The sequence below is a fragment of the Mastomys coucha genome, unplaced genomic scaffold, assembly GCF_008632895.1.
Source record: "Mastomys coucha isolate ucsf_1 unplaced genomic scaffold, UCSF_Mcou_1 pScaffold14, whole genome shotgun sequence".
Lineage (NCBI taxonomy): Eukaryota > Metazoa > Chordata > Mammalia > Rodentia > Muridae > Mastomys > Mastomys coucha.
The window spans coordinates 35,814,695-35,832,085 of NW_022196896.1; the positions used below are offsets into that span (position 1 = coordinate 35,814,695).

A 17,391-nucleotide genomic window follows, 5' to 3' on the forward strand; every position below is an offset into this window, starting at 1 on the left:
AGTTTCTATTCAGTTTCTAGTTTGAGGAGTATTGGTATTAGATCTTCTTTGAAGGTTTGATAAAACTGCACTAAACCCATCTGGTCCTGGGCTTTTTTTTGGTTGGGAAACTATTAATGACTGTCTATTTCATTAGCAGATGTGGGACTGTTTAGATCATTGATATGGTCTTGATTTAACTTTAGTACCTGTTATCTGTCTAGAAAATTGTCAATTTCATCCAGGTTTTCCAGTTTTGTTGAGTATACGTTTTTGTAGTAGGATCTCATGATTTTTTTTGATTTCCTCAGTGTCTGTTGTTATGTCTCCCTTTTCATTTCTGATTTTAATTAGGATACTGTCTCTGTGCCCTCTAGTTAGTCTAGCCAAGAGTTTACCCATTTTGTTGCTTTTTCTCAAAGAACCAGCTCCTGGTTTGGTTGATTCTTTGTATAGTTCTTTTTGTTTCTATTTGGTTGATTTTAGCCCTGAGTTTATTTTCTGCCTTTGACTTCTCATGGGTGAATTTGCTTCTTTTTGTACTAGAGCCTTCAGATGTGCTGTCAATTTGCTGGTGTATGCTCTCTCCAGTTTCGTTTTGGAGGCACTTAAAGCTATGAGTTTTCCTCGTAGGACTGCTTTCATTGTGTCCCATAAGTTTGGGTATGGTGTGGCTTCATTTTCATTAAACTCAAAAAAGTCTGTAATTTCTTTCTTTATTTTCCTTGACCAAGTTATCATTGAGTAGAGTGTTGTTAAGCTTCCACGTGTATGTGGGCATTCTATTGTTTATGTTGTTATTTGAGGAGCAGCTTTAGTCCATAGTGATCTGATAGAATACAAGGAAATATTTCAATCTTCTTGTATCTGTTGAGGCCTGATTTGTGGTCAATTTTGGAAAAAGTACCATGAGATGCTGAGAAGAAGGTATATCCTTTTGCTTTAGAATAAAAAGTTATATAAATATCTGTTAAATCCATCTGTTTCATAACTTCTGTTAGTCTCACCATGTCTTTGTTTAATTTCTGTTTCCATGATCTGTCCATTGCAGAGAGTGGGGCATTGATATCTCACACTATTATTGTGTGCGGTGCAATTTGTGCTTTGAGCTTTAGTAAAGTTTCTTTTTTGAATGTAGATGCCCTTCGATTTGAAGCATAGAGATTCAGAATTGAGAGTTCATCTTGGTAGATCATACCTTTGATGAATTTGAAGTGTCACTCTTTTTGATCACTTTAGGGAGAAAGTCGATTTTATTCGATATTAGAATGGCTACTCCAGCTTTTTTCTTGGGGCCATTGGCTTGGAGGATTGTTTTCCAGCCTTTTATTCTGAAGTAGTATCTGTCTTTGTCACTGAGGTGGGTTTCCTGTATGCAACAAAATGTTGGGTCCTGTTTACATAACCAGTCTGATAGTCTATGTCTTTTTATTGGGGAATTAAATCCATTGATATTAATAGATATTAAGGAAAAGTAATTGTTGCTTCCTGTTATTTTTGTTGTTAGAGTTAGAATTCTGTTCATGTGTCTATCTTCTTTTAGTTGGAAGATTACATTTTTGCCTTTTCAGAGATGTAGTTCCCCTCCTTGTGTTGGAGTTTTCCATTTGTTACCCTTTGAAGGGCTGGATTTGTGGAAAGATACTGTGTAAATTTTGTTTTGTTATGGAATATCTTGTTTTCTCCATCTATGGTAATTGAGAGTTTTGCTGGGTATAATAGCCTGGGATGGCATTTGTGTTCTTGTAGGCTCTATATGACATCTGCCCAGGGCCTCCTAGCTTTTATACTCTCTGGTGAGAAGTCTAGTGTAATTCTAGTAGGCCTGCCTTTATATGTTACTTGACCTTTTTTCCTTACTGCTTTTAAAATTCACTCTTTGTTTAGTGCATTTCGTGTTTTGATTACTATGTGACAGGAGGAATTTCTTTTCTGATCCAGTCTATTTGGAGTTCTGTAGGTTTCTTGTATGTTCATGGGCATCTCTTTCTTTAGGTTAGGGAAGTTTTCTTCTATAATTTTGTTGAAGATATTTACTGGCTCATTACATTGGGAGTCTTCACTCTCTTCTATACCTATTATCCTTAGGTTTGGTCTTCTCATTGTGTCCTGGATTTCATGGATGTTCTGCATTAGGAGTTTTTGCTTTTTGCATTTTCTTTGACTGTTGTGTCAATGTTTTCTATGGTATCTTCTACCCCTGAGATTCTCTCTTCTATCTCTTGTATTCTGTTGGTGATACTTGCATGTATGACTTCTGATTTCTTTTCTAGGTTTTGTATCTCCAGGGTTATCTCTCTTTATGATTTCTTTATTGTTTCTATTTCCATTTTTAGATTCTGGATGGTTTTGCTCATTTCCTTCACCTGTTTGTTTGTGTTTTCCTGTTGTTCTTTAAGGGATTTTTGTGTTTCCTCTTTAAGAGCTTCTAGCTGTTTACCTGAGTTCTCTTGTATTTCTTTGAGGGTGCTTTTTATGTCTTTCTTAAAGTCCTGTAACATCACCATAAGAAGTGATTTTATATCTGAATGTTGCTTTTCCGGTGTGATGGTGTGTCCAGGACTTGCTATGGTGGGAGAATTGGGTTCTGATGATGCCATGTAACCTTGGTTTGTGTTTATTTTCTTATGCTTGCCCCCCATCTGGGAATCTCTAGTTCTACCTGCCCTTGTTAAATGTGACTGGAACCTATCCTTTCTATAATCTGGTTGTGTCAGAACTCCTCAGTCAAGTTGTCTCTGTGATCCTGTGATTCTGGGATCTTGTGATCCTGGGCTTGTTACAGCACCTGGGAGTGGAGCTTCCTCTGGGTGCTGTGGGACTCACTGAGGTGCTTTTACCCAAGGTCTGCTCAGGGCACCGGCCGGCCCAGACAGACCAGAAGAAACCAGAGCCACTGGGCTGGTGGAGTTCCTGTGTTCCTGGTCCCGGTGTCCCAGTTACTCCTGGTGTTATGACAGATGTTGTGTCTTCCTCATCTCTGATCCTGGGCGTGTTAGAGTGCCTGGGAGTGGAGCTTTTTGTAGTCTTTCTATTGTCTGTTGTCATTTCTTCCCATTGTCTCCAGGCCACTTCATTATTTGAGTCAGAGTAACTTGAGTCTTCAATAATTCTTCCTTAAAAATTAAACATGAAAACGTCATTTGATAGATTTTAAGGGCAGTTAGGTGAGCATATTAATATTTTAAGTGGAAACTGACAGGTTTCATGATCAAAGAAATTTAGGAAATGCTGTGTTCTTCCACCATATTAAGACATCAATTTCAAACATGTTTCTGCATGGCAGTATTCTTAAGAATGAACAATTATAATTAGAATTCACATACTCATTATCAATGAACCTATTTTATGAAGATTATCCTGACATATTTAAATCTTCGTGATTCGTCAGAGTTACTTTTAAAAGATACCCTTTCATGCCATTATTATAAAAAACAATTAGTAGGTGTTTACAATCCATTTTCCATTTAGAATTAAAGTTTGAATACTTCAAAATGAGAAGATCAAAGAAAAAGAATCTTCCTAAGGTATACCAACAAAGTTTACTATAGAGACCTTTTGTGACCATTCTGCAAGTCAAGAAAGAACAAGCATATTGGTTACCACCAAGAAGCTCAAGTTTCCAGACTAGTGTGCGCTGTCATATTTGCATGGTCTTTGTTTAAGTCTATTATTATTCTCTCTCAATTATAAGAAGATCATTCTACATGTTTTTTTGTCAGTCTCTTATGTTGCAAGAAAATCATAAATTCATCCTTGTATTGATAGTTTTTTTTCTCCATTTATAGACTCAGAAGCCTCGAAAATTTGACTGTGAACTTCCAGATATATCATTAAAAGATTTACAGTTTCTTCAATCATTTTGTCCTTCAGAAGTGCAGCCATTCCTCAGGTAACAGCCATGAATACTTTTGACTTGAGTTGATCTTAAAATGGTGAAAATTAAGATTTGTTTTCTTGTAGCTTCCCTAACTTTTTATACTGGGTTTTTGGTTTTTTTTTTTTTTATGAGTGTACAAGCTTCTTTCAGTTTGCCTGTCCTTGCTTAACAAGGACTGACCATGCTGTTCATTTTGTTTAAGAGAGTGAAATAATTTGTTTGCAGTTTTTGTTAGAAACTAAAAACATCATTCTTTTTCAGGGTTCCCTTACTTTGTGACTTTGAACCTCTGCACCAGCATGTACTTGCCCTGCACAGTTTGGTGAAAGCAGCACAAAGTGTGGATGAGATGTCACAGACCATTACAGACCTACTGAGTGAACAAAAGGCGTCCACAGGCCAGGCATCCCCACACTCAGCTGCTTCTCCAAGAATAGAAAGTACAACGGCCATTACAACTACTACCTCACCAAAAACTCCCCCTCCACTAACTGTTCAGGATACCTTATGTCCGGCAGTGTGTCCCTTAGAAGAATTATCTCCAGATAGCATTGATGCTCATACTTTTGATTTTGAAACCATCTCCCATCCAAACACAGAACAAACTGTTCACCAAGCTTCTATAGACTTGGATTCATTAGCAGAAAGCCCTGAATCTGACTTTATGTCTGCTGTGAATGAGTTTGTGATAGAAGAAAATTTATCATCTCCAAACCCTATAAGTGATCCACAAAGTCCAGAAATGATGGTGGAGTCACTTTACTCTTCAGTCATCAATGCAATAGATAGTAGGCGCATGCAAGACACAAGTACGCGTGGAAACGAGGGCTTTGGGGATCGGGCTGCTCTACATGTCCAGCTGGAGAAATGCAGAGTTGCTGCCCAAGACTCTCACATTAGTATACAAACCATCAAGGATGATCTGTGCTACTTTAGAACATTTGTACAAAAAGAACAGTGTGACTTATCAAATTATTTAAAATGTACAGCTGTAGAAATAAGAAATATTATTGAAAAAGTAAAATGTTCCCTAGAAATAACACTAAAGGAAAAGCACCAGCAAGAACTCCAATCTTTAAAAATTGAGTATGAATGCAAACTTGATGCGCTAGCAAAAGACAGTGAAGAAAATGTAAATAAAATTTTAAAATTGAAAGAAGATTTAGTATCCCTGGAAGGGGCTTTACAAAATAAAGACAATGAATTCACTTTGATTAAACATGAAAAGGATGCGATTGTCTGCATGCAGCAAGAAAAGGATCAGAAGTTGTTGGAGATGGAAAATATAATGCATACTCAAAATTGTGAAATTAAAGAACTGAAACAGTCACGAGAGGTGGTGTTAGAAGATCTGAAAAAGCTGCATGATGAAAAAATAGAGTCATTGAGAGCTGAATTTCAGAGTTTAGAACAAAATCACCTGAAGGAATTAGAGGACACACTGCACATCAGGCACACACAGGAGTTTGAGAAAGTTATGACAGACCACAACATGTCTTTGGAGAATTTAAGAAAGGAAAATCAGCAAAGAATTGACGAGATGCTAGAATCTCATGCCTCAACTATTCAGGAAAAAGAGCAGCAGCTGCAGGAATTTAAACTCAAAGTTTCTGACTTGTCAGATATGAGATGTAAGTTAGAGGTTGAACTTGCACTAAAGGAAGCAGAAACAGATGAGATAAAGATCTTGTTGGAAGAGAGCAGAACACAGCAGAAGGAAGTGTTGAAGTCTTTACTTGAACAAGAGACTGAAAATTTAAGAACAGAAATAAGTAAACTAAACCAAAAAATTCATGATAATAATGAGAGTTATCAGGTGGGTTTGTCAGAGTTAAGAGCTTTAATGACAATTGAAAAAGATCAGTGCATTTCAGAGTTAATCAGTAGACACGAAGAAGAATCTAATATACTTAAGGCTGAATTAGACAATGTTATGTCTTTGCATCACCAAGCATTTGAAATAGAAAAAAAACTGAAAGAACAAATAGTTGAATTGCAGACTAAATTGAAGTCAGAACTGAGTGCTCTTGAAAAACAAAAAGATGAAAAAATAACCCAACAAGAAGAGAAGTATGAAGCACTTATCCAGAACCTTGAGAAAGACAAGGAGAGATTGGTCATGAACCACGAGCAAGACAAAGAACAATTAATTCAGAAGCTTAATTTTGAAAAAGATAAAGCTGTTCAAACTGCACTAGATGAATTTAAGTTGGAAAGAGAACTTGTTGAGAAAGAGTTATTAGAAAAAGTTAAACATCTTGAGACTCAAATAGCCAAAAGGTAAGTATTAAGTTAGAATGTAATTAACTATTTCAGATGTATGTGTTAATTATAATACCTTGATTGGTTGATTTTTCTAGGATATTTTCTGGGATACTTTCAAAAAGTGAAGAAATTTTACCTTAGAATACTATCTATCATAAACATGATTGTAACATTATGTAAACTTACTATTGCTAGAGCTAGGTGTGATAGCTTATGCCTGTAATCCAAGTACTTGAGAGGCTGAGGCAGTAGGATTGCTGTAGAGCCAAGTCTGGGCTCCAGAGTGAACTAGTTTTAGGCTAGACTTTGTCTTAAAAAGAAAACAACAAATCGTTTTCAGAAAATTGTTTTTGAAACACGTGATTTGTACCTTTTACTAAATTTGTCAGTTGAAATTGCTTTTCTTTTCCTATTTTTTTTAAAAGAGTCAATGGGAATATGCTTTCTTGATACTACAATTTCATTTTTGTTTTCTCTGGTTGGAAAGCTAATGCTTTTAAATTCCAGACTTCTTGCTTGTGTGTTTCTGTTTGTTTATTTATTTATTTTTTTTTTGGTTTTTCGAGACAGGGTTTCTCTGTATAGCCCCGGCTGTCCTGGAACTCACTCTGTAGACCAGGCTGGCCTCGAACTCAGAAATCCACCTGCCTCTGCCTCCCAAGTGCTGGGATTAAAGGCGTGCGCCACCACTGCCCGGCTGTTTAATTTTTTTAATGTCTGGCTTTTTTTTTTGTTTGTTTTGTTACCACAGATGGGTTTGGTATTTCCGTTTTGTGGTGGGATTTTACGCAGTATGCTTAATCTATCATTTACTCCTATCATTGGTTCTCAGCGTGAATATTGTATTGTGTGTGCTTATATATGTGTATGTATGTGTGTTTCTGCCTGTATTGTAATGCTGATTTTAAAATAGCTCTTTTTGTGTTTATGGGAGGTGAGAGGGTCTAATAGAGAAGTCTTGTGGAAATAGAACTTGAAGACAAAAAGTCATAACATTGTAATGACTGAAAAAGCTCATTGAAGAACTGTATGGTAAACTGTTAATAGCAGAGTATATTAAGGAATTATTGCAGTATCTATGCTAAACTGAGTTTAGTTTAGTACAGCATAGTTTAAGTTTCTTCTAGGTAGCATGATCAGGAGATGGAGCTATATAAAGACAAAGCAATCAAATGAAAGGAAATTTTAGCCTTTCTTTTCCAACTGACCTTCCAAGATTCTTGCTGATAGCAAGGTAGAGTGATAAGAAACCAAGAGTAGGAAATGAAGAATTTGATCCAATATTGAGAGAGATCAGATTGCAGGAGTGGGAAATTTTCTCCAAACTGGCCAACAAACTTACTGCTACAGCTGAGCAGTGCAAGCTTGACAAGAACAGTTGTCAAGATTGGAGTCTAAAGGGCCTAAAAGAGACTGACTAATGTTTAGTGAGATTTTGTCAAGCTCTAAGTGAAATATCAAGACATCCTCTGAAGTACCCATCAAAGTTGATTCTCCATGGCTCACTGGGAAGCTGCCACAGCACTCAAGAACCTCTTAAAAGCAGGAAATGTTGACTTAATCTGCAACATAAAATGAGTGGTTCTCAGTTACTTGTCAGGAAGTTTTTGTGAGACAACCAGCTACAACCACTTCTGGAGAATAGGACTGGGCCTCTCTTCTGTCTCCCAAACCTTGCAGGTGTTCTTTTATTGGCATATTTAAAGCTCTTCAAGGGATTTTGGGAAATGTAGAATCCCTGCTTTGAAGTATGTATAAGATTACAAAAAAGTTGGTAGAAGTGTTGTGGGGGAGAGTCTAGCATTGTACCCTGTTTTAAACGTAGTAGTCAGATGTCGATATTTCTTTATTCATATTGAACACCCAAATAAAAACACTTAAATTAATATCATATTTGTTTCACATGATGCAACTTTTGTCCCACATATCCCTGAAATTTCCTTACCCTCTCTGTTTTCAAAGGTAAGACTCAAACTGATCTTATTCTATTCTTCCTTGATTGAACATTTGTTCGTTTCCCTTTTTGTTTTGTTACAGTCACTGCCATTCTGTAGGTTAAAAGCTGAAAAAAAAATAGAGGATAACTATCATTGTTGTACCTAACTTCATAAACTGTAGGGGTAGAAGGAATAATAAAACCTTAAGGAACATTAAACATAAAAGCCATTAAAAATGAAATGCCTTAAATGTGGGTAGATTTAATTACTTGCCTTTATTTCTGTAGTTACCCTTGCATCTGATATGTATGTGTGTCTGTGTATGTATGTATGTATGTATATATGTATATACATGTGTGTGTGTGTGTGTGTGTGTCTAAACCCAGAGTTTTGTACATGGTAGGCAAGTATACCACTGAGCTATATCCCTGTCCATAAGTGGTATAGTTTTTCATTAGTTTTCTTTTTGTCCCCTCTATTACTAGACATAGTAATGCCTAGAAACATCCCAGGAAAACTGATACATTAATAGTTTTTTCTGTCCTTATTCTATTAGACACTATGAAATTAAACCAACTTTATAACAGATAACATTTATACTTATTGTTTTGATGGGCTCAATGGCCAATTGATAACGCACCCAAAGAGGGCGTTAGATCTTATTACGGATGGTTGTGAGCCAACATATGGTTGCTGGGATCCGAACTTAGTAGTCAGTGCTCTTACCCGCTGATCCATCTCGCCAGCTCTGGATTCTTATATTTCTACCTCTCATTTTACCAGTAGTATGCTTGAATTACAGAGGTAAGATACCACACTTGGTTTTATATAGTTTCTGGGGGATTCCAGCTTAAGTCAGTATGCTTCTGTGGTACTTTGCCCACTGAGCTGTCTCCCTAACTCCCAAGAATTGCTTCCTTTAGAAGTAAATCACTTCTAAATAAGCATATGCCAAATTTATGTTGCTTTTCTTTCAAATCATATTTGTACCAATTTCAAGTTTTGCTATTGTGACATAGCTAGAAGAATTGTCACAAAATGGTTTTTAGGCTCAGAGCTCTACTACCTTTGGGCTTTATCCATTCAAAATGGCACTCTTATATTATAAATCTAATGTAAAGTCTTCCTTAAATTGCCTTGCTCGTAATGTTTTATCACAGCAATAGAAAAGTAACTAATATAAATAGTACTTTATAGAAAACAGCCATGGTCTTTCATAGTAATTTAGGAGATTATTGTAGTAAGGTTTTTAGTCTGTACAGGGACCAAGTAGAACACTTGATGATAACTCTGCAAAAGGAAAATACTGATTCCCTATCTATAGGGTCTTTATTATGATTATCTTATAGTATGCCGCAAAATTCCATGCGTCGTTCATTTCTGCTAGCCACACTTCAGATATCCACTCGGGTGTGTGGTCTAAAGGTTAGAGAAGCTAATATGCTAATCCAGACCTTTTATAAAGAGTGGATTTTACTTTGTTCCCTGGTAAATGGCCCAAAATAGCATACTCGCAGAGGGGTGTTACTTCCAAGATTAGAGGCTTGCCCAGCAATACCCTTTCCCTTTCAGAGGGAACACAGACACTGCTGACTAACCCCAAATATTCAGAGCCTTTGTACCCTGCATATGTCTTGCCCAATCAAAATATCTTATAGTTGTAAATTCATCCTACAAGTCAGGTTTAGCCAGCCAATGCCATTAAATGTGTTAGAGCAGTATGATGTCCAGAATAGGAGGAAGACAAGTACCTCTGCCAACTAGACTTGGGAGTAATAATTACACAATTCTTCAAAGATAATTTTGTCATTGATAGTAAACTGCTGTGACATCTGTGCACCAAGGTCAGATGCCTGCTAACTACGTTTTAACAAAATTAGTAGATGATTTATGGCATGGATCGAAAAGCTGGAATCTAGGAATCTGTCCACATTTATAACATCTGTTGTCTCTTCAGTTACATACACGCACCCCAAGATTCCCCATCCTTTCCTTAATTTCAGGAGCATTATGGCACACAATCTCTCTCTCCTAATGTGGAGGTAAAGTGCCCTTGCTTTCTAACACAGTGGCTACTTACTTACTTCATTTACCTTATTTCATCTCACCAGATAGATATTTCTACCTTTCCTGACTTGTAGAGTGAGTTTAGTATGATAGGATATCTTGAGAGGCCACATTTATATTTTATTACAAGACTATATTAGTTACTTTCTTTGTTTAATGTGTAAGTTAATTTTTACCTTAGATATTTGTGAATAGAAATAGTATATGAAGAGATCATAATATCTATGCTGCCAGGCATGTGTTGTATGAGATATTGATCCTGCAGGTGTGGGGGCTTCTGATATAGCTTTATTGAAATGAGCCATACACATTCATGTATTTGTTTTCAGTGACTGCTTTTGCCAAAGTTGAATAGAATAGTGCTCATTAGGTTCACACTTTTATTGTATGTACCATAACAGTAGAATTGGGTTCTTGTTCCTATACTAATAGCTTATGTCTCCCACATTAGGTGCGTTCTCCACCCTATCATTTCATGTTTTTTGCCAAAATAAATTTTAGTATTTGATGGATGCAAACCTCCTTTGGTTACATTTTTAACTTACTTGGTTACCTGGTTTAAAAGTCACAGTAGGTCTGGAAGCAACTGAATTCTGTGACAGGATCTTGTAAAGGATCTGAATTTTGAGAATGGAACTTCTGAAAAAGAAGACTCCTGTGCTGTATGGAATGGAAGCTCGTCAAAAAGTATTTAAAAAGGCAGTTGAGACATGCCCCAAAGCCCTACCTTCATTTGTCCCTTCATAAAAGTTGCTGTGGAATACCCTAATCTATTGGCGTTTTACTTCACCACCAGGTTATAACTCGCACCAGGTTATAACTTGTTAGGTATAACTAAGTTCAGTCTGGTTGCGCTTAAACAGAACCACTTAGAAATCTTAGCCAGCCAGTATACATTTAAGTTTGAATTTTAATGTGCCCCCTTATCACCACTACTACTCCTTTGCTAGTTCCCCAAAGCCAGGAAGTGGTAGTTTAGAAAAAGAAAACTGAACAAAAGTTGGTTATATCAACTGTGTGTTTCATTTGCTGTGTTAGTTAATTCTTCCATCTCAGGCCTTAGACTTTATTTTTTTTTTTTTTACCCCTTTAGCCTTTTTGTCATTGTGCAACATACCTGTTCTAATCACTTAGAATACTCTTTTTGGTTCAGGGGATCGTTGCTCTTTTCAGAGAGAGTGAGTGTGATAGCTGCTTATGCTTGCTTGACTAGACCTCTCTCTTCTGCCTGGGTCATCTCAGTCCAGCATTTATCCTGAAACACAGTGATACAAAGATTAAAAAAAAATGAGAAATGATAGGTATTTGCCTTTGTGCATACACACCCCCAGTCACACAATTTGAACGATACTGTTTCATTCTTAGTAATACAAACTTCCTCTACTTATTTGCTTCATGTTCTTCTCCTTCAACATGTTATCATTCTGAAAACATTTTGTTTACAATAAAATTTGAATTTGTGACTGTTGCCAGTTGTAGCCCCATTTCAGTACATTCCATACAATGCTCTGCTTGATTATCTAATCTGGCTATAACCTTCTGTATTGTAAATTATTGTTATGTACCCTCCAGCTGTACGGGTATTAGCTGATCAGGATTACCACTCAGCCCTGCCTTTGCCTAGTTTATGTGTTGTTACAATCCAGAGCCCTTTGTGTTTCTCACTAGCACTTCCTGTATGCAGCTTTGATAAAGCTTAAACTTGCACAGCAACATTTCTTTCAGCCCCAAGAAGAAACAAAATAAATCCTTCATCCTTTAATGCTGTGTTATATGAAATAGAAGATCACAACCTGTTTGCACTAAGTCATAAATCAGACTTGCTTACGCGCTTAATTAAGGAGGAATGTTTGTCTGAGTGTTCAAGATTGGGTTAGCTTTATCTGTACATTTGGATGTATGGATAAAAGATTCCCAGTGATGATCTGCATAATTTTAGTTGCTATAGTATTAATTGTACATTGCCACCATAATTATAATAGAAAACTAGGCATGAGCATAAAAAGCATAAACTTTTTTTTAACTAACCCTGTTTATAATTTGCACCTCTGTTCCAAAAACATTCCATTGTCTTTTAAATCATCTATATGCACACTGAAAGTTTATTTTCTACTAACAACACAACAGCCTCTAATAGAAATTGAGACAAGAGCCTTGCTGTGCGGCCTAGGCTCACCTGCTGGTGTGGGTAAGAAAGCTTGCAGAAACATCAGTGCTTGGATGAACCACTGTGCCCGGCTTGGTTCAACACTTCAAAGGCAATATTTTAGGAATCTTTAAAGGTTGAAAGCAAATTAAGATCTAAGATTACATGCTGACCTCTAGTTGATCCAGCACCATTTGTTGAAAATGCTGTCTTTTTTTTTTCCACTAAGTGGTTTTGGCTCCTTTGTCAATAATCAAGTGACCATAGGTGTGGGTTTGTGGTTCAGTTCTGTTCCACTTGTCTACCTGTCTGTCTCTGTACAAACACCATGTGGTTTTTGGGGGGGGGGGGTGGCGGGTTGTTTTTTGGGTTTTGATTTTTTTAATCACTATTGCTCTGTAGTTCAGCTTGAGGTCAGGGATGGTGATTCTCCCAGAAATCCTTTTATTGTTGAGAATAGCTTTTCCACTATCCTGAGTTTTTTATTATGCTAGATGAATTTGAGAATTGCTCTTTCTATCACTGTGAATAATTGAGTTGGAATTTTGATGGGGATTGTGTTGAATCTGTAGATTGCGTTTGATAAGGTGGCCATTTTTTACTATGTTAATCCTGCCAATCCATGAGCATGTAAGATCTTTCTATCTTCTTCAGTTTCTTTCTTCAGAGACCTGAAGTTCTTGTCGTAGAGATCTTTTACTTGCTTGGTTAGAATCACACCAAGATATATTATTTGTGACTATTGTGAAGGTGTCGTTTCCCTAATTTCTTTCTCATCCTGATTATCCTTTGTATAAAGGAAGGCTACTGATTTCTTTGAGTTAATTTTTATATCTAGCCACTTCGCTAAATTTGTTAATCAGGTTTAGGAATTTTCTGGTGAAATTTTTTGGGGTCACTTAAGTATACTATCATGTCATCTGCAAATAGTGATATTTTGACTTCTGCCTTTTTGATTTGTATCCCTTTGACCTCCTTTAGTTGTCTAATTGCTATGGCTAGAACTTCAAGTACTATATTGAGTAGATAGAGAGTGGGCAGCCTTGTCTAGTCCCAGTTTTTAGTGGGATTGCTTCAAGCTTTTCTCTAGTTTTTCTCAGTTTGATGATGGCTACTGATTTGCTTTATAGTGTTTTTACTATGTTTAGGTATGGGCATTGCATTCCCGATCTTTCCAAGACTTAACAAGGAGAGATGTTGAATTTTGTCAAATGCTTTTTCAACATCTAATGAAGTGATCATTTTCTTTTTTTTTGACTTTACGTAGTGGCTTACATTGATGGATTTCCATATATTGAACCATCCTTACATCCCTGGGATAAAGTTTACTTGGTCGTGGTGAATGATCATTTTGATGTATTCTTGGATTCCGTTTGCTTATTGAGCACTTTTGCATCAGTATTCATAAGGGAAATTGGTCTGACCAAGTTCTTTCTTGGGTCTTTCTGGTTTAGGTATCCGCATAACTGGCTTCATAGAACGAAATAGGGAGTATTCCTTCTGGTGTTTCTATTTTATGGAATAGGAGGCCCTTGGTCGTTTGGAGACTTGAGGCCCCAGAGTAGAGGAATGCTAGGGTGGTGAGGTGGGAGTGAGTGGGTGGGAGGGGGAGCACCCTCATAGAGGAAAAAGGCAGGGGGATTGGATGGCAGGGGCTGAGGTTGGGAGACCTAGAAGGGGGACAAGATTTGAAATGTAAATAAACTAACCAATAAGAAAGTAAAAGAAGATTTAAGATTACTAACCAGTGTGGAATAATTCACCTGGGCTTGATTGTGCTTTTCACTTGGCTATTCTCATCTCTGCTGCCAACTTTTTATTTTGTCAACTTTTGACTATAAAGTGAATCAGTTTAAGGATACATAGATTTTCTTTGTATAGAGAATTCTGTTTTAGCTTCTTGTTACTTATCATTAAGGCATCTAATTGAGCCAAAATTTATGGAAAGTAAACTTTCTCTAAGAAGTCACTAGGTATGTGTTTCCTCTTCAGGATAGAAAAGCTGAATCTTGAAGTGCCCAACAAGTACGTTGGTTTCATAGGTGCCAATGAAAACCCTGATTATGCCACATTGCTGTCATTAGTCATATTACTTCAGATCTTACATACTTCATACTTTACTTTCAGTCAGAAAGACAGACATACAGAAGTTCACTTCTCATTATCTTGGGTTTCTGGGAGGTAAATAACCTAAGTATGATATTTGATATATATTTGATTATCTGTTATTGTTTTTTTAAAAAATCTCTTTTTAATTTTTAAGTCCTGCCTTTGAGTCAGCCAGAGAAGATTCTTCAAGCTTAATTGCTGAACTTCAAGAGAAACTTCAAGAAGAAAAAGCTAAGTTTCTGGAACAACTTGAAGAACAAGAGAAAAGAAAGAATGAAGAAATGCAAAATGTCAGAAGCTCTTTGATTGCTGAGCAGCAGGTGTGTTCCTGATCTAAGGAAGACTGATACAAACTAGCCAAGCAAGTCCTCTGCATTTGAGGGTTCTTGTTTCCATTATTTGACCTTCTTAATGTTTGACCTTTTTCATGATAAAAGAATTTATTTTAAAGAGAAAACTTGTAACAATGTCACATGAATGTAGTTAGCAGTTTATGTAAGAATTATCAACTCACATAGACATGAAATCTGCTTTTGAGAATTGCAGTGTCCTTGGCACAACTTATTTCACATGTAATTGGGCTTTTTCTCAGCAGGTCTCACTGTGGTCTCTTATTAAAACATCCTCAATTTCAGATTCCTGTAAGGAATTAGGGGCTGAATTAACTGAATTCAAAACTGGGAAGCTTACAACTATCTGAATTATCCTAAGGTTCCAGTTTGCTTATTATAAATTGTGATTATCTTAGTCCATTTCATATTACAGAAATAGCATACATAGTTCGTGAAAATAAACAGTGGTTAATGTGCTTTTATATGTGATAATTTTCTGTTTGAAAAAAGAAATTACACAGTAGTAAAGCTGCATTGGTAACATTCTCTTTTTTTCTTCAAAGAAAGGTTTTTCGAATTTTAGAGCTCTTGAAATATTCTTGATAGCCTGAAACTTTTACTTTGTTCTTTGTTGTTAAAGATTTTTGTCTGAAACTGTCAAAGGATTTTCCTGTTAAATCTGTCTGTTGCCATTAATAGATTTCTGAAAGGTTTTGGGTAAGTGCTAAGCAGATTAAAGAATCAGGTTAGGTCATTTTCTCACGTAAGTATTTGTTACATTTTAGTGAACGGATATGTTTAATGAATATAAATGAAATGTTTAAGAAGTTTAATCTCCTTTGTTAATTAAAATGCAGTTAAAATTGCCAGTTGTCTGTCGGACCCTCTAGGCAGTTGGATATGGGAACTTCATGCCGTCGGTGAAACCTAGGAGTAATAAGCGTAGTTGCTATAGAGGCCCGGAGGACATCGCACATGTCCAAATAAGAGAAAGATAATCACATACTAGTATGGTAATCAAGAGCTAGCCAAAGATCAAAGATTTCAGAGGAAAGAAAGTTTCCCAAAGAAAAAGTCATGTATCCAACAGCACTCTATTTAAACTGTTAATCATTAACTTCTCTAAAATCTCAGGCATTTGCTAGTGCCTAGCACTATAATACAAACAAGATAATACAAACAAGGAGAAAATTTTGTTCTCAAGATACTGAGTTCAAACAAAGAAAATAATAACCTTTTCTGGAATACATACCATTTGCTTAGTCATGTGACTCCATAAACATACCTCAGAAAAGAATATCTTGGCAGTCTTATTTCCATAGTATTGGCTCCTAAGTATATGCACTATACTATGATTGACTATTACTATTGTTTCAGACCAACTTTAACACAGTCTTAACAAGAGAGAAAATGAGGAAGGAAAACATCATAAATGATCTTAGTGATAAGCTAAAAAGTACGATGCAGCAGCAAGAGCGGGATAAAGGTTAGTGTTGGCTGATAATATAATTTTTAAAAGTACTTTGAAATGCTTTCAGTAAGTCATGTGCCTTTGACTTTGGGGTCTTAGATTTGATAGAGTCGCTTTCTGAGGACCGAGCTCGTTTGCTTGAAGAGAAGAAGAAGCTTGAAGAGGAAGTGAGTAAACTACGCACTAGCAGTTTTCTTCCCTCAGCACCTGTGGTTACAGCCCCAGAGCTGTATGGTGCTTGTGCACCTGAGCTCCCAGGTGAGCCAGAGAGATCAGTCATGGAGACAGCAGATGAAGGAAGAGTGGATTCAGCAATGGAGACAAGCATGATGTCTGTCCAGTAAGTAGGCTTATTTTCCATTCAATTAATTTTATATTCAACAGTGCCATATGGGCCTGACACTGCTGTCATGGGTCTATAAATCCCAACAAGAGGGATCACAAGTTAAAGCTCTCCTTGGGCAACAATGAACTCAAAGCAATTTAGCTGAGGCTGTCTCAAAATTAAAAAAAAAAGTCTGCACTGCTACTCCATTAAATTATAAAATTCTAAAGAAAGGAAGAATTTTTAACTTTACTAATTTTTTCTTAACCCATATAAAAGTAGTTTTAAAGGACAGTGTAGAAGCATGTTAAGAGAATATGGTAATTAAAATTCATCAATGACAGAAATTAATCCAGAGTGGAAAAGTGAGCGGGGGGGGGGGCATCTATCTTCTATGTACAGGAGAGGCAATTAAAACAAAAATATATATAGAGAGAGAAAGCTCAGTATAAGATATAAAGTATAACATGCATCTAATATCTTCAACCTAATATTGGTGGTGTGTGGGGGACAGTGGCAGGCAGATCTTCAGAGCTCATTGGCCAGCTATTCTAGCAGAATTAATGAGCTCCAGGGTCAGTGACAAAACTCAAAAAAGGTAGCAAGCAAACTCAACAAAGATTCCTGCTGTTGACCTTGACCTGGTTTTCACACATGCACACATCCATACTTACACACCAAGAAAATAAAAAATGACAATCAGTTTTCCCAACTTTTGTTAATAACAAAAAGGCGAGTTTGTACAATTGGAAATTTTGACACATCTTTATTTAGATGTATAGCTTTTGATGCTTCTAAGAAGGATACTTATGTATAAATACTGGTATATAAGTAGAAATTGGACCATTCTAGAGTAAACAAGAATCTAAAACCAAGTATA

General features: G+C 36.4%; 1 protein-coding gene across 2 annotated transcripts in view; it reads left to right on the forward strand.

Annotated features, from left to right (window-relative positions):
* Rb1cc1 (RB1 inducible coiled-coil 1) overlaps nt 1-17,391 on the forward strand; it is a 70,233-nt gene that overhangs the window by 41,601 nt on the left and 11,241 nt on the right. For both annotated transcript variants that reach the window (XM_031366768.1, XM_031366769.1), the window contains exons 13-17: nt 3,768-3,871; nt 4,121-6,139; nt 14,538-14,703; nt 16,093-16,201; nt 16,286-16,526. In XM_031366768.1, the coding sequence (XP_031222628.1) occupies nt 3,768-3,871; nt 4,121-6,139; nt 14,538-14,703; nt 16,093-16,201; nt 16,286-16,526 (2,639 nt within the window). The remainder of the gene's footprint in view (nt 1-3,767; nt 3,872-4,120; nt 6,140-14,537; nt 14,704-16,092; nt 16,202-16,285; nt 16,527-17,391) is intronic.